This window comes from Tupaia chinensis, unplaced genomic scaffold (assembly GCF_000334495.1).
Source record: "Tupaia chinensis unplaced genomic scaffold, TupChi_1.0 Scaffold000140_1, whole genome shotgun sequence".
NCBI lineage: Eukaryota > Metazoa > Chordata > Mammalia > Scandentia > Tupaiidae > Tupaia > Tupaia belangeri.
This window is the reverse complement of record NW_006159610.1, coordinates 15106-37316: the sequence shown is the minus strand read 5'-3', so window position 1 is coordinate 37316 and position 22211 is coordinate 15106. Positions and strand designations below refer to the sequence as shown.

The 22211-nt window shown below is 46.2% G+C and overlaps 1 protein-coding gene across 1 annotated transcript in view; it reads left to right on the top strand.

Moving 5' to 3' along the window:
• The window catches only part of LOC102468553 (plexin-A4), a gene marked incomplete at its 3' end in the record, with an annotated part of 320452 nt that overhangs the window by 287721 nt on the left and 10520 nt on the right, over positions 1-22211 (top strand). The window contains exon 4 of the mRNA XM_006145084.2: positions 20856-20987. Within this exon, the coding sequence (XP_006145146.1) occupies positions 20856-20987 (132 nt within the window). The remainder of the gene's footprint in view (positions 1-20855; positions 20988-22211) is intronic.

The following is a 22211-nucleotide window of genomic DNA, read 5'->3' as shown; positions in this document are numbered from 1 at the left end:
GAAAGAGTCTGAATCCACCTATAGTTATAACACACCAGTAAATCCAATCCAGTGCAACCCAGTCCAATCCAACCCAACCCAACCCAGTCTAACCCAGTCCAACCCAACCCAGTGCAGTCCAATCCAACCCAACCCAGTCCAACCCAACCCAACCCAAGGCAGTTCAATCCAACCCAACCCAGTCCAACCCAGTCCAACCCAACCCAACCCAATCCAAGCAACCTAGTCCAACTCAACCCAACCCAAACCAACCCAATCTAACCTAATCCAACTCTATAGCACAGCATAGCACAATACAATAAAATAACTGAGCCCAAGCAACTTGCAGGGTTTTGTTTTGTTTTGTTTTGAGTTTTGAGAGAGAGATTTTTGCTATAGGGTATGTGTGCTCACGGGAGAGACTGAGAGACAGAGAGACAGAAAGTGAGAAATCACCCCCTGGAAAGATGGCCATGCTGCAATCCCTTCTTCTCCATTATCCTCTCGGGATTTTAGGCACACATGTTCACATACCTGGCATAAATTTTAAGCCACCAGGTCTGGGACTGGAACTGCAGTCAACTATGTGGGAGTTCAAAGATGTCATCTGCTGGTCTCAACAGGCAGTTTTTCAGCACCTTGCTTACTCATCCTACTCTGCCTTGATGGAACTTGAAGCTAAGGGACAGGGCTGTTAAAAGGAAGTGGGGAAAAAAAGGAAGTGAATGCCATGGCAGAACGGTCAGGGTAACGGCCTCAGGATTAAGACCTGATGGAGCTACAATTTGGGACATGACTTTGGAGAGTGGAGACTCATTTGATATCCAGGATTTTTTTTTTTTCTTTTTTTGGTCATCTGCTAGAGAGCTGGGTTCTAAAGAACATTTTACAAGCCTGGTTTATACCACAGGACTGTGTGGACACACTGAAATATGTACATGAAAACCTTGTTTGAAGTTTGAAGCACTAAGTTATTGTTAGCTGAATAAATGCTTCATAGACAAATGTTAAGTCTGTGTTTTAAAATCTTGGCCTGGAAGCTTGTGACAGTTTGGGGTCACTATCTTACAGCAATGCAATCAGGGAAGTGCTAAAATAAAATGCTGTTAACTAAATCCATCATCCATGAGTCTAAATTGGTTGATTTAGTCCATATTAAGAGCATCAAGGTTTTGTAAAACTTCAGTTAGAGAGCTTGCTGGAAAAAAAATGTACTGCTCCCTTAACCCAAACACAAAAAGTTGTCTACAAGGGAGTGGAGTCTATGTGGATGATTCAGTATTATCCATCTCACACAGAAAGCAGGTAGGCTTATGGTGATAGAGTAGCATTTTGTATTAGTTGTTTGAGGCAATGAGTAGGTGCTTGCTTTTGTTAAAGGAATGACAATACCCAGCTTCAAGCTTCTTAGAGCAGGTTCTCCAAGTTGGGAAAGTGGGGTAAAGATTTCTTGTTATCTCCATTTTACTAAAGTCAGATCATATCAGTTATCACCTCTTAGAGATCCGATATTTCCCCTTTGCTTATAGAATAAAACCCAGTGCTCTGAAGAACATTCAAGGACCTCTTGTACTTGTATCCAGACTACAATCCCAGGCTTCCCTCCCACCATGTCCCTCTAAGTCACATGGCCCCACTATAGCTGCCGGCTCTCTGCTGCTCATATATACTTCACTCCATCTCTGCCTTTGCACCTGCCAGCCTGCCCCAGGGCATCTTCTCCCTCACAGCTCCTGTTATTCAAATCATATGCTTCCTTTAAAAATCAGTTCAAGGGACTAGAAGATGGTGTAATGGTTATATCACTGAACTCCCACATGGCTGTCCATGGTTCAAGTCCCGAATCCAGAGGCTTGAAACTCACACCAGGTATGTGTGCATGCATGCTCAAAATCCCAAGAGGAGAATGGAGGTGAAGGGATTGCAGTGTGGCCATCCCCTCTGGGGAGTGATTTCTCACTTTCTGTCTCTCCAGCAAGTACTTGCTCCCTAAAGCAAAAATCTCTCTCTCTCTCTCTCTCAACAACAACAACAACAACAACAACAACCAAAAAAAACTCAAATCACCAGTCTTTTGGGAAGCACTCTCCTTGGAATTATCCTTACTTTCTTTTTGTAGCCCCACACAGCCTTCACTCAGGATGAGCTGAGGGTGTAGAGCTGGTTCTGTTGGCAGAAGACCTGGTCAAAATTTCCAAGTCCACCACCTGTTAGCTGTGTCTGGCTGTGAGCCTGTCATTAGCCTCTCTGAGTCTTAGTCAATTTATATATTAAATGTGCATCAAAATAACTATCCCTCTTATCTCACCGAAACTGTGGTTCATTTACTAATTCAACAAATGTTCATTATGCACCTATCACACATGGTGGGAATTATATGAACTCTTCCTAAATCGTGTTATGATTCCAATGGTTTTAGGCAAGATACCCTTGAAGGTGGGAACCAGCCAAGTTCTCTAAGAATTTTCTGCATCCCTGAGCAGAATTTCACACAGTAGGTGCTCAATTAGTACTCAGTGATGGACTAAACTAGAGAAAATGAGACTTCCAAAGGCAGCATACAGTGGGCCATGGTGGGAACCCTTTTGGTCCTCTGTTTTCAGGTCCCAAACATAGAAAGATCTCCTTTGTTTCCAAATCCTCTGATCAGCTCATCATAGGTACCTAACAGCCAAGCCAGGGAAGGGAAAGCTACAGGTGTGTGTGTGTGTGTGTGTGTGTGTGTGTGTGTAGTATCCATTGGATAAACAACAAAACAACATGCAGAGGAAAGTTGAGGACATGGTGGGCCTTAGTTACTTGATGTCTTCATTTATGTAGTTTCTGTAATGAAAACCCTGCCCATTGCAGTCGGAGGAAATAATTGAGAGGAAGTTAAGTGACAGAAGACAATTTGGTCACTGACTTCCTTTTGTCTCTCTTTTGCAACACAAAGAGCTGGCATGCCCAGAGTCCTACTGGCCTGAGGAGGGACAAAGTGTCTCCATCATGCCTGACTCTGGCCTGCCTTGAGGGACGGGAACTAAAGCTGAAACTCTAGGTAATAGATTCCAGTACTCCAGCAAACCCCAGAGGCAGGGAGGTTCTGCTCTAGCACTCAGGGTCTCATGACAGGGAGGCTCAGCAGGGATCTCTTTGGGAGACTGAGGGCAGGGACCTGTAAAAGCTCAGCTTTTCTAGAGATTCCTCAGCCCTCAGCTCCTCCACAGGTATTCTTCTCTCTCTGTTCCCCATTGATCCCTTTTCCCTTCTTTCCTGGTTGGGGTGAACCTTGGAAGTCCCCAGAAAAAAAAAAGGAGGCCAGTGACCCCTGGTGGTGAGCAGTGGCATGAAATTGCCCAGAAGCTCTGACCAAAGGTGAAGCTCTGTGGCAAGAGGGCCATGCCACGTGTTCTACCTTCATTGTGTGCTCCGTTTCATCAAGGCTTAGGTCAGGGTGGGAAATAAGTCCTGAAGGGTTTTGTTTGTTTCTGGAATGGTGGATATTTACATATTTTGAAAACGGCATAAACTTTGGTTCCTGACCCAGCCCTAAGCAAAATCCCAGCTGGGGGGGGGAAATGGGAGAATGTTCTTATGCCCCCCCTTAACTGGCCCTTTGTGGTTGTCTGGGGACAACATGAAGGGAAGTGGAAATGTGGTTGCATTTTCCCCTTTGCCAGAGCTTTCCTACTCTGCACTCTGTGATCTACGAAATGTGTTTGAACTCAGAGGGAGGGTAGGATGGTGAGCTGGTCTGTGGTCTAACTCTGACTCTTGGAAATATTTTGACGTCATAAGTTCACAGTCTACCTTCAGATGGGTAGTGGAGAAATTAACCTTAGCAATGACCTTCCACCCAAGCATGGTCCTGAATTTCCAAAGGCAGCTAGCCAATTAACTGTGCCACCACCACTTAGAATTCAAAAGATCTCAGATGCACCCCCTTCTGCCCACTCCACATTGGTTTTCCCTCCCAACTTGTTCCTGGGGCCCACCAACCCACCAGACCCTTGGTCACCAGGCATGACAACTCAGAGTTGTCACCAGTTCATCAAGCCCTATCTCCTCCTACCTCCATTCTTCCCCTCTCTCCTACTACTTTTAGTCTAGACCACAATGGGCAGCACAGTTCTTCATGGCCATTCTGTTTCTCGTAAGTGACGATCCAAGAATGTGTACCTTCCCATAGGCTTACAGAGGATCTTTATTTCCATTTGGTTCCAGACCCCCACTCTTCAATACTTTTGTCCCTTAACATGCCCTAAAAATACATGAAATAATACTTTAAATGCATTTAATTTAAAAAAAAAAACTTCATGTAACCAGTATTAACTTATTCTTGACTCTGGGCTTGAGGGATAATAATGGGGACACATCTCTGAGGTGGAGGGTGGTGGCAGAGAGAGAAGGGGAGTTCAAGGACTACCCCACATACTTCTAGGGGCCAGCTGTAACCAGAGGTCAAGTCCAGCTCCTGCCTCCAGACCATCAAGAGAGAATAAATTGTCAGACCAGCCTCATAGCCCAGTGGGTAAGGGAGCTGGATCCCACAAGACTGACCATGATTTGGATCCCAACACTAGCAACTTGGGAATAATGCTAGACACATGTCCATTCATGTCTAGGCTCATGAAAGAAAGGAGGAATGGAGGAGGGAAGGTTGTGGCCATGCCCCATTGGGGAGAAGGGGTGATTTGTCTCTTTCTAAAAACAGAAGAGAGAGACAGAGAGAAAAGGAAGAATGGTCACTCATTCTATTTGAAGTCTGAGTGTTAAGATTCACAGGAGAGCGAGCCCTCCCTCTTAGCTGTGAAATGTGAGCTATGGTAAGTGTGGCCCAGATCGGTGAGAAACTATGGCGCCCCAGGAAGATGACTGCTAACTTCAGGTTAGCTGGGACTGTGTGCCTGGCTGTGTGCTAAGTGCTTGCCACCTATTAATACTAACTCCTCACATCTTCACATCAGCCATGCGTGGCTGATACTGCTATCTTTCACATTTTACAAATGAGGAAAACAGGGTTAGAGAGGTTGACTCATTTCCCAAGGGTGGTGTAGCTGATTCTTGGGTTTGAGCCCATGTTAATGGCCTCTGAAACCCATGCTTTTAATCACAATTCTTCATTTCTTGTGCAAACCTAGACACTAACACTGTGACCAAGTAAGTGATGGCCAGATGGGTGTATGACCTATCTCTATGAATATGTTGATATAACATTAGCATAGCCTTTAAACATATTGATTATTAATATCCAACCACTGACTCCCATGTTCAGGGTGACTTCCTCTTTGGTCTCAGTTTCCACACCTGAAACATGGGAAGAGATAATTCCCAAAAGACCAGGACAGTGGCAGTGGGTTTTGCTCAGTGCCTGAGAGCCACAAGATCGATAGTTTAATTGCTGTGAAACACACCGGACTTGGTGATGCCACATAAATAATTGTAATAACTGTGGCCAGTGACGGAGAGGATGGTTTTCCAATATCTTATTCTGAAGTGCCTTTTTCTACAATTAACTCCACATGCTTCTGGCAGAATGAGTCTCCCAATTCAGGCACTTATTTTTTTTCCTTCAAGGCTCTTCAGCTCTGTATCTCCCTCCTTTTTCAGGCTCTCCCCCCATGAGTGCAAAGGTCACCCGTCTGACTTGAGGAGAGTGTCTTTAGGCCCCTCTGTCGTGGGCGGGGGTGGCTTAAAGCTCAGTCTCTGTGGTTTTCCCCGGGATGAAGGGTGGTCAAAAGACCCTTTGTGATAGCACTGCCAAACTCCCTCCTGGCCCTGGGCCCCCCAGCTTTCTGCATCTGTGCATTCCAGCTCTGTCTGGTGATGTCATCCTGGGACAGGGACACCCTTCTCAGCTCCAGAATTCTAGCCCGGGCAGGCTATTCCCCATAGTGTCTTTAGGAACAGATTTTCTGACTGTAAAGCATTCACATGCCTCACCCCGGGCCTCATGGGTTCCTGGATTCTCATTTGTGATAGTTCCAAGTATTTTTTTTTTCTGAGTGACTGCTGTTTGAAAAAGGATGGTATGGGCAGTGGCTCTGCTGGGGAGAGGTGTGGGGATGGGAGAAGAGGAATTAAGTAGCACTTGATCTAGAGAGAGCTCTAAGGAAAGCTCACTCCTCAAAGACGCTCTAGAACTTTTTGGATTTTTAAAGAGAGTTTTACAATAAGAAGCCTGCACCCCTAGAGAAATAGAGAAAGTAAGAACTCATGCCCCAGGAGACATGGCCATGCTCCAATCCCTGCTTTTCCATTCTCCTCTAGAGATTTTGGGCACACATGCACATCTGCCAGATGTATGTCTCAAGCGTCTGGGTCCAGGACTCGAATTGGTATTGGTCATGTGGGAGTCCAGTGCCTTAATCACTATACCACCTGCTGGCCCCAGAAGCTCTAGAATGCTTTGGGTAGACAATAATGAACGTGATCACAACAATATGCCTACTCTTTGTAAATTGTTGAGTACAGATTTGAAGGCGGAAAATGTGAACTCCAGTCTGGGGCACCTTTGACTGACTTTGTGAGCTTGGGCAAAACAAGTAAGACATAGCTCACACTCAAGAAGCAGGTTGGCGAAGGGAAAAGATGAGTGAGTGCATAATGATGCCGTGTTCTGATGGCAACATGGGCCCTGCACAAGGGGTTCATAAAGAGCCATTGGACCAAATGAAGGCACGGAGCATGGTGCCATCCCTGGGAAACCGTGAGGAGAATCCTTACACTCTCACAAATGCCTGAGCTGGGTCTTGAGTAATGTTACATGCATGCCACATTCACCTCTGACCCTCATTTTGTTACATAGACACACAAATATCCCAAATAGCCCAGGAGTCTGGGCTTCTTGGAAATCCTGTTATAGGTCTCAAATGCAAAAACCCAAATCTTGGCCTGTTTCAGGGCTTTGTAAGTTCATTGACATTTTAAAGCAGCCCACAGCCATTCACCCAGAAGCCAGCTGGCACCATGTAGACCAATGTGCTTCCCAAGAGAAAGTGCTATGTGGCCTGTAAGGGTGAGGGACTGATGGAGGGAGACACTTCATTTTTGTCTGAGGAATTGTGTTCTCCACTTTCTGGGAAGTTTGCACCTCAGTCCGTTGCACTAAGTAAACATAGGCTGTTCTTAGCCTCACAAAAACATACACAGCTGTCCTTGGATGACAGTCTTGGCGCCTTGTGATAGGGCTGATGCCCCAGCAGTTCAATGAGGCTGCAGGGAAAGGACCTAGAGCAGAGCTTATCAGAGAACACAGATGTTGATGTGATACACATTTGCCTGATGCTCCTGGGTTATTTATTTGCCATGGAAATTGCCAAACAGTGCCTAGGGCTGAGCACCAGTCCCATGGGGCTTTCCACAGACAGCTAGAATGGTATCCAGTGATGGGAAACCATGCGGGCTGGCAGCTGCTCATTTCCTTGGTGTTGGAAAGAGGACTGGTGGCCCTGTAAGGACAGGACAGCAAAGATATGTAAGCTTGAGAGAGAATCTCCGAAGACACTGGGACTCTTTATTCTTTTCCATTGTTAATAGAACTCATGTGTTCATTCATTAGTTTATTAAACACCTGTTAGGTAGTTGGTGTTCACAGAATGGTTGGGAACTTTAATTCATTATCAAAGTCTTCACCTTATCTCATCTTTATCTGCATACTAACCAAATGAGCACAACTACATTAACTAACTCCCACCTCAGGCACGTGTGTTTATGACTGATCTGCGCCAAGCATGCAACTAAGAGTGTTGATAATCCACCTGATGGAGTCCTCACAACAGCCCTCAGCTCAGAATTCTGATTCCCATTTCAGCTGAGGACACTGAACACAGAGCAACTCCTTCCTGAGACTGCACACACTAAACAGGAGGAATTGGGAGTTGGGCGAGGCTGGCCACATAGCCCTGTGCTCAAGCCCTATACAACAGACCTGCCTATAGGGTGTGGACACTTTTGTAGCTGAAGCAAAACATGCTCAAAGCATGAGAATAAAGAACTGGCTGTGAGACAAAACATGCTCAAAGCATGAGAATAAAGAACGATAGGCTGTGAGGCGAATGGAAGCATACAGCAGCCCTGAGTACCTGTGCACACTGCCTCATGAATGCAATGTGAAGACATGATCAGAGTGGGCAGCCATTGAAGAGAAAGGCTTTGGAGAAGCAGCCTGGGCCAGAGTCAGGACTGGATTGATAGACACAGCTTGGTCAAAGGGAAACAGAGAGGAAATGGAAGGGAAGAGAAGAGGTGAGGGAAATGGTATGGACAGGATGGTGAGAGAGGAATTGAAAGGGGACCTGGAAGGAACAGGAAAGCACCCGTCCTGGAGTACAAGGGCAAGGCCATGTGGAAGGGGGAACTGGGAGACCATATCTGTCATGTTTTGAGTGGTCAGTGTCTGGTGGTGGTTGGGCTGATGAGGAGGGAGGTGGGAGATGATCCTGAAGCAGGAAATGGTTCAAGTAAGGATGAGAAAACAGCTAATGGACCCCATTTATGATCTCTAGATGAAATGGGATTGGATGTGGGACTTCGAGGAATAGGAGCTTAGGCTAACTGGTAAAATCTGGGATGTGAGAGAGTTTGGGGAAGTGAATCACCTGGGATGAAACCTAGGCCACCCACTTTCCCCATCTGGCCAACACTTAACTACCAAGTCTGTACTTTGTGCCCAGTTCTGGACTAGAAGCTTCCTTCCTCTGCATTAGGACGTGACCATTTCAAACTCCTGAAAATACTGGAGCAGTTCTGCAAGAGTCCACATATTTCCATCTCTTCTTTAGTTTCCTCTAGGCAGCCAGCTGGACAGGGGTTTCCTCCTCCTTCCAGTACAGCTGTGTTAAACAGCTGTTAGATCCCATTCCAGAGGGAGCAGGGTTTCCAGCGGAAGAGAATGCTGACTGCACGTCCACCTCTCACATTCAAAACCCACCTCTGTCCAAGGTGCTTTGAGTTTCTTTCAGACATTAACCCTTTTGCAATTGCAACAGTCTTGTGAGGTGGAGAGAAGAGAGCTAACCTCCTCATGCATGAATACACAGAAACAGGAGTGGCTTGTCAAAGTTTTAGAAAGAGGCAAGAGGGGAGTATGGGTGAGGAATGGGCATCCTGATTCTGGATCCAAGTCTCTATGCCTGATACCACGTGGAGCCACCACCTGCTCTTCAGAACACTGACTGCTTCTCTTCAGATCTGACCAGTCCTGCCTCTGTGCTCTCTGCCTTTTCTGGCCGCTCAGGACACTTCTCACCCCAGGCAAGACTGTGCTATCCCACTTCCCCACTGTGGTTTGGCCAAATCCTAGGCACAAGCTTCCTCCATAAAGCCTCTGGCTTTCTCAGTCACTCCAGAGTTAGACCATATTTTGATTTCTGGATGGTTCTGGAAGCTTTGGGGAAGCAGTGGAAAGGTCTCTGGGTCTGTGTGGTAGAATGCCAATCTGCACAATCCAGCCATGGGCACAGACTCTTCTCTGCATGGTTTCCTGCCTCCTATCCAGCATTGTCCCTTCTCTAGTTTGCTCAGACAGCCTGGAGCTGAGCTGTGGGTTCTCTTCTTTCTTTCCAGTCCCTTAGGTGACCTCAGTAGATGTGAGAAGCCCAATTGGTGTGCCACATCTTCTACCTCTCCTTCTAGAGCATGCAGAGTTGCTGCTGCCAGTGGGTACCGATGGGGATCATGGAGATCCATTCATTTGAAATGTAATAATTAGATAATAATCATTTCTAACATTTATTGAAGCTTACCTTTTACTCCTTGGTATGTAAAGTATTTTACATGCTTGGGACATTATTCTATGCAGAATAATCATTACAATCAAGTAGTATTCTTACTTCCGTTTTTTTGTTTGTTTTTTTTTTCCTATGGAAGACTAACCCTCAGAAAGGTTTAGTAGATCATCTCTAGTTACATGAGTGTTGGAGTTGGGATTTTTACAGTTTGCCTGCTGTGGTTTGAATTTCTCTCCCAAAATTCACATATTAAATCTGGTGAGCCATTGTAATGAAATTAAGAGAGCAAAAACTTAATTCAGCTATGGGATTAAGAGGTGGGACCTTTGAGAGGTGAAAAGGATTAAGGTCATCAGGTGGAGCCCCCATGATTAGGTCCTTAGGTCTTAGTGGATTTATAAGGCAAGGGAATGGACAGACACATGGACACAGACAGACACGCTCTTGTCTCTTGGTATATGATGCCCTCTGCCATATTATTCACCAGCAGTAAGATTCTCACTGATATCATCCTGGACCTTGAGACTCCAAACTGTTAGCTAAATAGACCTCTCTGCTTATAAACCCCCCAGTTTCAAGTACTGATTATTAACAGAAAATGGACTAGAACATTGCCGTGGGCTTACCCACTTGCTGTATGCCTGTGCATTCCATCTCAGACCTCTGGTCTTTTGTAATAGGGATGAGCTAGGTCCATCTGCCAACGTCAGAGCAGCTGATGCCTGTAAGGACACGGTGTATGGATGGTGGAGAATTAGCTATCTTTTCACATGTACTTGCTTTTCTGGAGTGAAACCAGTGGAAGCCATGGAACCAGACTCCTTTCTGGTGAGAGGTATGTGGGAAATGACCAACCAAGATTTTAGGGTGCAGGCTGTGGGGTCATTAGGTGGCTGGCCCACCTAATGGTTTCAAACCTATGTCTTGAGTACACAGTACTCTCTGATGAGTCTCTTGGAAAGGTTCAATGAGAGACACTGTTCTAAAATTTTCTGCACTTAAAATACTTGAACCTTTTTCTGTCATTTCTTTGGTATCAGCCATGTTGGCTTTCCTTTTTATTTCTTCAGCATTTTTTCCTTCTGGAGTTTTAACTTGTTCACTGTGTCACCACCCAAACAGGAGGGTGAGGCTTGGAGAATGTCTTCCCCAATTTCTCTCATCTGGGCAGTGCAGGGCCAGAAGTCCCCATGACAGCCTAGAAACCACTTGGTTTGTAAATGTGTATGATAGGAGACCCAATGGGACCCAGTGTCCCAGCAGTGTTTGGTAATACAGCGCGGGAATCACGCACACACAGTGCCTGTCTAATTAATTACTGTTTACACTCTTGCATTCTATTTCTCCTGGCTGGAATCAGGAAGTCAAAACAAAGCGCCTCCATTGTGCTCTTCTAGAGCAGCTTAAGCAGCATGAACACAGAACAGGGGTTTATGCCAGCCTTCCACACCAGGGACTCGAGGCAGGAGGCACGGCTGTGGCACGTGGTAGCGTGCACTCAGGAGAAGGGACACCACCTGGGCCTGGGGTGGGCAGTCCCAGCTCTGCTCCTGCCACTGAATCTCCTAGTTAGAAACTCCCTGTTTGGGTCCTTCACTGTAAAATAGGGAAGCTTTGCATTGTGAGGGCGAATATAAATGTTGAGTATTTTGGGTGCTTCCATACATGCGTGTATTCAACTAACTTTTATTAAGCACCTCGTTTGTGGGATCAGGAGACAGCCATTGATAAAGATTCTCCTCTTGTGGTGTTTACCTTCCAGCAAAGGGGACACACAGTGACCATAACAAATGAGGACACGAAGTAGCATGTTAGAAGGTGACACACACTGTGGGAAAAGGAGGGGTTGGAAAGGGGGTTGGGAGTAGTACTTGGAGTGGGAGGGATAAGATCTTAGGACAGAAGCCCTAGGAAAAATTTGACAGCATTGTGAGGGGAATTTTGTTCTAACATATCTTTGGTTTGAGGTTATAGGAACATTGGCGGTAGGTGAGCATGTGGGGCATGAGGAAACACCCCTTGGCAAGGAGCTAGACTTGCAGCCCTTCCTAATCTGGTGGGATTTGGAGGTCATCCCTCCACCAGCCTGCAAATGAGGCAACTCTCCTGCAGGGATGCAGAGAGTAGAGGAGCTGCTTCTCTAAGACGTTAACCCCACAACCAGCCAGTTGCCAAGATCCTCAGACTTCCTTCCCAGGTTTGCATCTGTCTTCTCGCCAGCCTGCCACACTGCTCAGATCTTTGTTCCAGGGAGCATCAAATCTCCTGTCCTCCATCACCGTGTCATAGAACTCCAAAGGGAATGTTCTAGAGCTGTGTTTGAGCTGATGCAGCCCCATCTTCAAAAACAGAGATCGCATGTGTATACATGTGGGTGTGTATCATGCGTGCACATACGTGTGTATGTGTGCGTGTATGATGGTCCCAACTATGGCAGCACAGCCCAGAGTTACCTTCTCGGATCATTCTTTCATTCATCCAAGGAGTGCCTGCCACTTGCCTGACTCTGGTCATTGTGGCACACCAATTCTCTTCACCTGCTTCCTCAGGCTGTGTGGCGAGATGTTGATCCACCGTGACCAGGGCTATGAGGTTGGAGCCTTTGGGGCCAAGTGAATAAACCACATGCCTAGGAGCCAAGTGGCTACTCTTTGCTTCTAAGGTTCACTGTAGCCCTGTTGTGTGCAGGTTGTGGATCCTGGTCACCCATTGCCTGTCAAGGGCTTTCACCACTACTTCTGCCTCAGTGGGGCCCAGTGAAGGGCAGCACAGCTAAGACAGCCAAAGTCACATGCTCAAGGCTTCCAAAAGGAAGATCCAAGCCCAAGCGGCTTCCTCTCTCTCCTTGATAGCTCATGTATTGCCTACCTGCCCCTTCAAGATCTCTGTTTTGCAAACTGATTAGTTTGCATTTCTTTGTACAGCACCCCCTTTGAATTATGGTCCCCTTGAGGCCTGACCCTGGCAGAACTTAAAAGTGGGATGTGCCTCTCACAAGTCCCACCACCCCAGCCTGTGAGGAAGGCCTGCTCATCCTCCTGTCACAGCCACCATCTGGTACACCATGTGCTTCTGCATTCGAGGCTTGGGTTGGAGAATCCACAGCAGCCCTGGGACACTTGCCTCAGAGGTTAATCTGCTCTCCTGTCCATCTCCAGTTCTAGTTCCATTTCCCTGCCTGCTAGATAAGACCCCACCTTTGCCTTTTGAGGTCTACTCCACCCTCCCCCGCAAATCCCACCCAGAAATCTCTCAGGTGTAGACTTTGACCAGGAAGTTTGGAGAGGACGCTGAAGGAGAGAGGGAAGTGGAGGAGTGCGGGGAGTGGCCTGCGTCTTTGGAGATGAATAGCACTGTTTGCTCATTAGGGAGATTATTCTGAGCAAGACGGCAGCCAGAACACGCTAGTGCAAGCATCTGCCTGCCACTGGGAGACGATGTTTATTGTTCAATCCTTCGACGGATGTAAATAAACAGCCCAGCCCAGATAATGTTCCAATAAACAAACAAGCAGCTGCCAGGAGCTCCCTGGATGGCTGACCTTTGCGGAGGCCACACTGCTGATGTTTTAATAGCAGTCTGCCTGGCAGCGCAGAGACTCACCGTGCCAGGGATGAGAGAGGTGGCACTGAGACTGGTGGATGGGCAGGGATTGGCGGAACCAGAAGGGAGGGGCTGGCTGCCTGGGAAGATCCTGGGCTAGAGACTGAGTGACTGGGAAAGATGGGCAGAGCCTAAACAGCAAGAGTAGTACATGCACACATCCCGTGGAAGCTGAGGTTAGGGACTGTGCAGTGTAAACCAAATGCTGCAATGGAATTTCCTGCATGGTATAGGCGAGGGTGAGGCTCAGTCGGTAAGTCCTAGGATGGCCTTGCCAGTTGCTAATGTTGAAAACTGTCCACATGATTGGTAGTTAGCTGCTGCACCAGCCCCTGACTGCCCACCACCATCTAGGTGCTCCCACCACCGCCACCACCACCTTCTCCCCCATATGACCTGTCTCTCCTGGGAATCTCCTGGAACCTGCTCCCATAGCAACTGTTCTGACAATTGGTGCCCTACAGTAGCAATCATTAAATATTTAGACTCCCACCCAAGGTACTGGGAGTCTTGTCTCACAGGAGGTGTGCCCAGAGTATAGATAGAGAAGGCCTGGTTATAGCCAATGAACCTACCGAGGGCTAGGCTAGACCCAAAGCAGACCCAGGAGGCTGAGCATTCTGATCCAGGTGAGCTGATGGGCATCTGGCTGAAACTTAGAGACCAGTATCATAAAACCTGGGAGGCCAATGGGCCACACTAGGTTATCCTATAGATTGACGTTCTCTGATAGACAGAAAGATGTAGCAAGGGGAGAAGAGAGAAAAAATCTCGACTGAGGATGCCCCGAGGGGGATAGTCACCAAATCAAATTTTTAGCAAGGTTGCTTGGTGAATGCGGAATTAGACTACGGAAAAGAGAATAGTCTGGAATTGTGCTGTCCAGTATGGAAGCAACTGGCCACCTACTGGACACGTGAAACATGACTGGTCCAAACTAAGATGTGCTCTGAGTGTAAAATACACCTCAGGTTTTGAAGATTTACTGTGAAAAAAGGAAGCAGAACATCTCATTAATTTTTATCCCTTTATACACATAATCTTATTTGTGCCATAGCGGGTTAAATCAAATACATTGTGAGAATGAATTTTACCTGTTTCTTTTTTTAATGTGGCCACTACTAGAAAATTTACAATGACATATGTGGCCCTCAGTTGTGGCTCACATCGTAATTCCATTGCCCAATGGTGGTCAAGAACATGGTGGGTTGGGACCAGCAGTTAGCCTAATGGCTATGTCACTGAACTCCCATGTGGCCGACTGCGTTTTGAGTCCTGGACCCGGTGGCTTAAACTCATGCTGGGTGCATGTGTGTGCATGGCCAAGATCCCGAGAGGAGAATGGAGGAGAAGAGATAGTAACATGGCCATCCCCCGTGTGGGTGATTTCTCGCTTTCTATCTCTCTGTCTCTCTCTGTCTTTCTAGCAAGTGCACGTGCCCTATAGCAAAAAAAAAAAACCTCTCCAAAAAAAAAAGAACATGGTGGGGCACCACTCCACACCATAGAAAGCACATTGTACCTGGTCTGATCCATCACTCTCCATAAGACAGGGTTGTAGAAAGATGGCCATGTTTTCCCTCTGACATCTTTTTTCATCTTTTTGTTCTTGGCAGTACTTACCTTCCTGTTGGTATGTCTTTATAAAGTCTGTTGGCACTGCTAATTTTGCTTTTTTCAGTTCAGTCTTTCTACTGACCTAAGAGATTTTTGTCTTCTATGGTGGGTTTTAAGTAAGTAAATCTGATGTGATATGCTATGTGTCTTACTGATCGAATTGCGATGGTAGTTGGTGGCATCATCTTGGTAGCCCTCCTGATGTGGCACAGATGTGCTACCTACTCACTAGTCCCACTTGAGGTTGAGCTCATCATCCCTGGGGAACTCCAGGCAATTGAGAGATCTCAGGAAGAATGAACAGAGGCCTTTAAACATTGCTCTGCCCTAGGGTTTGCCACTCCAACTTACTGTGTGAAATCTGAGCCCTTCAGGTGACAGGCCTCCTGGGAGGCAAGGTGGGGACTCACCATTTTTCCTCTGTAGAAGCTAGCTCTGAACCTAGAAACAGTGCACTCAAATGCTTGGAGGGTGACCAGTGAGCATATGGTGTGTCACTCCCTCAAGGGACGAGCAGGGTTGGGATGTGATCTCCAGCTTGATGTCAGTCTCAGAGATGAACAACACCTTTCAAAGATCCAAATTTACCATCACAACCCATGATCAATCGCTACATTTTCTATCTCTGAAAACTTAATTTCTGTTTTCATCCATCTCACTGCTTATGTGATCCACAGTGTTGTCTATACTGTATAAAATAATGAGTTATCCTACTGTGTAGAACAGTAAGTTTCACTTGTTTTAGCCATCACTTCACAAGCTTCAGGGTGGCCTCTGCGTTAGTGATTAAACCTCAGGCAGTGGTCAGTGTGTCTCTTTCCTTTTCAACTCCACATTTCTTTGTGGCCTGGGAAGTCTTTCCTAGGCTGTTCCTGAGTTGCAAACATCTAGAGTCTACTTCCACCTTGTGAAGGGTGGACCGAATGTGATAGTCTGTGTTCAAGTGAACTTGGCGAGGACGATGGCTTCTGTTGTCTGTGCTTCCCTATAATCCCATTGGAATGCTGCCTTAGATTTTGTTGGCTTCTTCTGCCTTGGGGGACTGGGAGTGGAAAATAGTAGTGCCAAGACTCCTTTCCTTGTTCCTTGGTCTCTCTTCCCATGCTAACATTCAGCAGCTCAGATAGGGCAGACTATGGGTCACATTTCCTTTATTCAGTAACAACCAACTGAGCACCCACCACGTCTTGGGTACTGTGCTGGGTACAACAGGCAGGACCTGTGCTCCATGAGACTTGCATTTCCAGGGCTATTGGCCCATGTGTCAGGTCCTTCTCACTTTCAGTCCCTGCAGAGGACAGGCTATTTTTCTGTAGTGCGTTTCCATTGCTGGGCATCTTTGATCCAATTCCAAAGAGCTTAGAATCATCTTCAAATCCTTCTGCTCCCTCCTCCAGACCATTTATAAGAAATATTAAATAGGACTAGTTGTAACAGTAGTGTTTGGAGAGTCCCCAGTTCCACTTCTCCACGCTGAAACGTGTCTTTCTCTGTCTCTAAGTACATTCTCTCCATGGCCAAACTGTCCCACGGAGACTCATTATTTTTAAATACTTTTACATGTGGAACCTTGTCAAAGGCTTTTGGAACCTCTAAATAGCTAAGAGGTAAGTGCTGAGCTAGGAATCAGGAGACCTGGGTTCTATTCCTACCTGTCATTGGTTTACATTGAACTTTTGGGAACAGCTCCAACTGCAGTTGCTTCATGAGTAAAATGAGAATGATCACGCTGGCAGTCAACATCATAAAAATTTTACAACCATCGGATGAGATAGTGTTATTTAAGAATGCTTTGCAAGATATAAAACAAAAATGTAAAGGATTTTGAAAATTTACAACAGCATCTTCATTCATGTGCACATTCCTTTCCCCCGAAGAATTACAGTGAAGACATGATTCCTCCACTCGCCCTGCCTAAGGATGATGTTTGTTTAACCAACTATATTGACTCCTTGAAGGGATGCAGGCTTATTTAACAAGTAGGACCTGGGTTAGCACAAGCGTTTGGAGTTCTGTGTTAACTCATAGCTGCATGGACGTGAGTCTGTCAGACTGTCACATAGTCCAGGCCCTGCTGTTTACTATACGGACCTTGAACAAGTGATCGAACCTCTCCTGTGCCTCACCCCTGAAGGAGGACAATATTCATGCAGGCTTTACTGACTTAGGAAATTTAAATGAGAAAACAGACTTGTGAAATGCCTAGCATTGTATCCGATGGGGAGTAGCCACTCAAATAGCAGCTCTTATTGCTGTTTGCCTATGTAAGGGCACAAGAGCTGGCAGCTGATCCATTCTACCTAAATTGTAGGATTTCCCAACACACTTTGAACAAATTCCACCATAAGCTCCTTTTCTCCATGTCTTACATGAGAGTCTTTTAGCAGTTCAATAAATAATTGTGTTCCTTTCTGTTTTCTGAGCAGCTGTGGACTGGGGATGGTGGTGCAAGAGCGGGAAGGGATAGACCTTTCTAGCAATTGATTTCCACTCTGGCATAAGAGATGTACCCCATCCAGCCTCCCTATACAAGGCCAGGCCTGTGGACACATGCCTGATTGGTGCTGCCTGTTATATCCCTCATGGATGCCCCTGTTCCTGCACCGGGTTACCTGGTTTTCCTGATGTCTACCTTCCTCTAGCACAACACTCATCCTAAGGAACAGGGAAGTTGGAGCTGAATGATAAAGAAGACGACTCAGGCACTGAATGTAATTTCCTTTGGCGATCAGATTAAGGGGCATTGGATGGGATTTAGTCCTGCCAGTATTCCTGAAGGAAGCCTGTTTCTGTCAGAGGACTGAAGGGGCTGGAGACCAGTCAGGGCACTCAGTATCATTCTCTGTTCCTGCTCCAGGGGCAGCACCCAGCTGAAAATGAAGCCTAGCTGGGCCAGGGGCCAAAGCCATCACTGCACCGTCAGACTTGGGTGGTAATCCCAATTGGTTTTACATGAACTCCCATTTCATTCAGATTAAAAACAGACCTGGCCAGCATGGACATCTGGTAACTTGGGGATGGGCAGAGAAGAAAGCAGGGTCTGGGAATCTGAGGCATTTTGATTTTCAGGGCTAAGCGTGTCTCTTGACTTTCTTTACCTACTGTTGTTTTCAACAGTGAGTTTAGTAGACAATCATCAAAGAAGAGTCTTATTGTTATTCATTTATTTCTTCATTGTTAAAAGAAATATTTACCAACTTTCATTTGAGCATCATCCTCAGGAATGACTAGAGAAACTTTTTTTTTTTTTTTTGGAGAGGTTTTCGCTATAGGGCGCGTGCGCTCGCCAGACAGAGACATAGAGACAGAAAGCGAGAAATCACCCCCCAGGGGGATGGTCACGCCACAATCCCTTCTCCTCCATTCTCCTCAGGATCTTGGGCACGCACGCACATGCGTCTAGCGTGAGTTTTAAGCCACCGGGTCTGGGACGCGAACCGCGGTTGACTACGTGGGAGTCCAGTGACATAGCCATTACGCTAACTGCTGGTTCCCATAGAGAAACTTTCTGGAATTGCAGAAAACAGGGAACTCAGCCCTGACTTTAGAGGGTGCCCACCAGGCAGTAAACAGGAAGCCTCCCCAGGAGCAAAGTCTTCCTTGTAACTGGGGTGGTAGAGAAAGCATGACTTTAGAATTAAACCTGTCTAGTTCTGTCCCAATTTTATAACCCAGACCCATTGTTTAATATACCTAAGTGTCATTTTTCTCATCCATTACCAGTGTATTGGTTAGGACATCTAATATTGCAGAAACTCTTGCATTACTTTAATAAAAAGGAAATATTTTGAGTAACTGGAAAGTCCCAACACTGGACAGGCTTTGGAGTTATTTTGATTCAGTGGCTCAGTAACATCCTCAAAGCCCAGGTCTTTTCCATTTCTCTGATTGATCTTCCCTGGTTCTAGCTCCCCTCCTTGTTTCAAGAGGGCTGCAAACAGATCTTTGAGCTACTAGTTTCGTTGACACACTTCAGGGGCAGGGATAATCTTCTCTTCCCCCTGGCATGAATGCCTATTTTGCTCTTGAACATGTCAACTGGGTCAAACCTATTTACTCTTTTTTCTTTGGACAGGTTTTTGTTATAGGGTACATGTGCTCTATGGAGAGACAGAGAAAGAGAGCCAGAAAGTGAGAAATCTCCCCCCTCACCCTCAGGGGGACTGGCCACACCACAATCCCTTCTCCTCCATTTTCCTCTTGGGATTTGGGGCACATGTACACATATACGTGGTATGAGTTTGAAGTCACTGGGTCCGGGACTTGAAACACAGTCAGCCATGTTGGAGCCCAGTGATGTAACTATCATGCCATCTGCGGGTCCCTATTTACTCTTGATCACTGTGGCAAGAGAGTGAAATTGAGCTGATTTGTTTGTGTTCATCAAGGACCATCCCAGAAGGCAGGAAGTAGACTCATTTCTACCCAAACTGTGAGAGAAGATGGGATAGACCCTGAATGGGACATGACAAATGAACACTCCACACACAATGGAGAGAATTGTATCAATAGGAATTACATGTAAAACCATCCCAGTACCTGATATCTAGGAAGCTTAAGAATAATATTTAAAGGAGGAAAAAACATAAACCAATCAAATAATTAGAACTTAGAACAAACTTTTAAAATCAAACATACAAACCACAGTGAACTCAACAGAAACGAAAAGTGGCTGAGTTTATGTGGACTGATATGATCAGTTATAATGTCCTTAATGTGGTGTCTTTTCTGTAATTTAGGTCCTCTGAATAAATCTTTTATTTTCCTTGATCTCATGAGAGGTTAAAACTTAACTGATTTAAAATTAAAAATAAGAGTACATAATGGTAATATTTGAAATATAATTTCTTTTCTTTAATTTTGTTATTAGAATATCTAAAATTCCACTGTGAGTGCCTTACAGTCTCAAGCTAAAGGCATCTAACCAACTTTGGCAATTCCTTACCAAAACGCTTGGTGGTTGGCCATTGCCTAACCACATCCTCAGTAATGTTTTTTCCCAACTTGAATGGGTGATGTTATTAGCAATAGGCACTGGCTGTGCTGAAGATCTATGCATTCAGACTTCTGGTGATTCTGGAAACCTGGAAAACCCCTAGGAGCCAAACAAGCATCATGTAGGGTTAGGATTCATTCTTGGTCATGGGCACATGGACAAAAGTCACTTCCTGTTGTCTTTAGAATGTCCAAGAAATTCCAGGAAGCATTTATGATAGCCCAGGAGGATCTACTCTGCTAAGTGTTCTCCAAAGAGTGAGAATGACTCATGGCTGAAGCACATTTTCCTGTAATGCCCTCATCCCTTTCTCTGGTGACTTGAATAGAACATCTAGGAGGTCTCCAGACCCCACATCTACCTCATAATCTGAAGTAAAAGCTAGTGATTTCAATGGCCAATTAGAGGCCACTTGATGGGCAACTTGTGGGATAGGCTGCCCACCTCATTCTGCCACCAATAAATAGCAGTAATATCCAGGGAGCAGTTTCAAAGAATTACCCTACGCCCTTACAGCAACCTTTTTCCTGGTGACAAATATGGCAAATAGCATTGCCTTTCTGATTCAGGATGGCACTATGATGTAAATCAGCTTCAAATATCTATTGTTCACCAATTACCCAGAACCGTCCCCAAATACCAGCCTCTTCTTCCCCAAAGACAGTAACTCCTCAAAGACCTGAGCCCAAGGCAAAGGAGCCAGAGAGAACATCAGATTTGTGGTGAAGCTCAGCATGGTATCCCCCCACCCCTTCTCTTTGCCATTCCCATCATGAGACCTAAGGTAGACCTGTGTGTGTCATTCCTACTCCTTGGCCTTGGCTCTGAGCATGATGGGAACAGAGCTCCCCTCCCCCCACCCATTGGCTGTTAGAGGGGTCTCTGGATAAAGGTCGGCTGCTGGCAGGATCTGAACTCAATGGCTCTCCTCTTCCTCTTCTTCACAGATCCGGGTGGATGGGCCCAGGGGCAACGCCCTCCAGTATGAGACTGTGCAGGTGGTGGACCACGGGCCAGTGCTCCGGGACATGGCCTTCTCCAAGGATCATGAGCAGCTCTACATCATGTCAGAAAGGCAGGTAAGGTTCTTTGGGCTCTGCTAGACATATGTCTTGCAGTAAGTACTAGCCTGTGGCTCAGTAGAAACCTACAGGAGACCAACTACAGAGAGATGATTTGATTTGTTTGACTCAGTGTGCCTCCTTCACTTGTGCTGCCTGGGGACAGAGGCTGGATGTGCTGAAATGGGGATTGAAGCATTTAGAATATCAGTGAGTCCACAATAAATCTACTAACTTTGAAATGATGGTGTATATAGTCTCTAGATTTACTCTATTTTGAAGAAACTTATAGATACCCAAGTTTTTTGTGCAGATTTCCACACAAAGTGTAATGTCCCACCAAAGTCACCTTTCTAGACACTGGAGGCTTGTGATGGGCAGAGATGTGTTGTCAAATAACCTAGTTAAGGGAGAATCAAAGAAGAGTCAGATAGATGAAGGTCAGCAAACTGTGGGAACAGTGAGATGAGATGGTACAGTGTGTTCCAAGCACTCTCTGTGGACCTCCAGCAATTAATTTCATGAAGCCAAGCCAGGAAGAACAGATACGGTCCAGGAATTTCTGTTGGCTGATTCTGAGTAGGAGGTAGCAAAGTTGAGCTTGGTTCTAGAACTTGGCTGAGAGCGAAGTAAGCTCCTTGGGGTGAGTGGTGGTGGGGTGGTCCCTGAGCACCCACCAGGTCTTATGTCTGCAGTAGGCAAAGGGAGAGGTTCTGCCTTGGAAATTCTGTATACAGAAGGGTCTTTCCTGGGATCCCCCAATTTACCACCCAGAATGTGCCATACCACAATACAGACCTGCCCCAGGCTTGACCAACACTGCCATGCCTCTGCCCCTGTCACCTCTGTGAGGATAGATCATTCCTGGGAGCTGTCCTTCCAGCCCAAGAATATGGATTCATTAGCTCAGGGTAGCAAAAGCAGTAGACTCGAGGGCCAGATCTCCTTTCCTATTCATCCTCATCAGCGTGGCCTGAACCCTTCAGAAGACCATGCTGACAGAGTCTGGATTGTTCTGCCTGTCCCCTCTACATACAGGGGGAAATGAATGACACATTATGCCACCCACAGGGCTTGTGCATTATGCCTTGGCAGCCCACAGCAGCTCTGCCCTCCCCTAAAGCCCAATGACATCTTCATTTTTGTGGGACTCCCCATTCTCCTGGCCTCAGCCACACTGGGACCCATTGTGGGGCCTTGCTGGGGCAGCCATAGCTTGGGAATGGCCAGATGTGGGGCTGG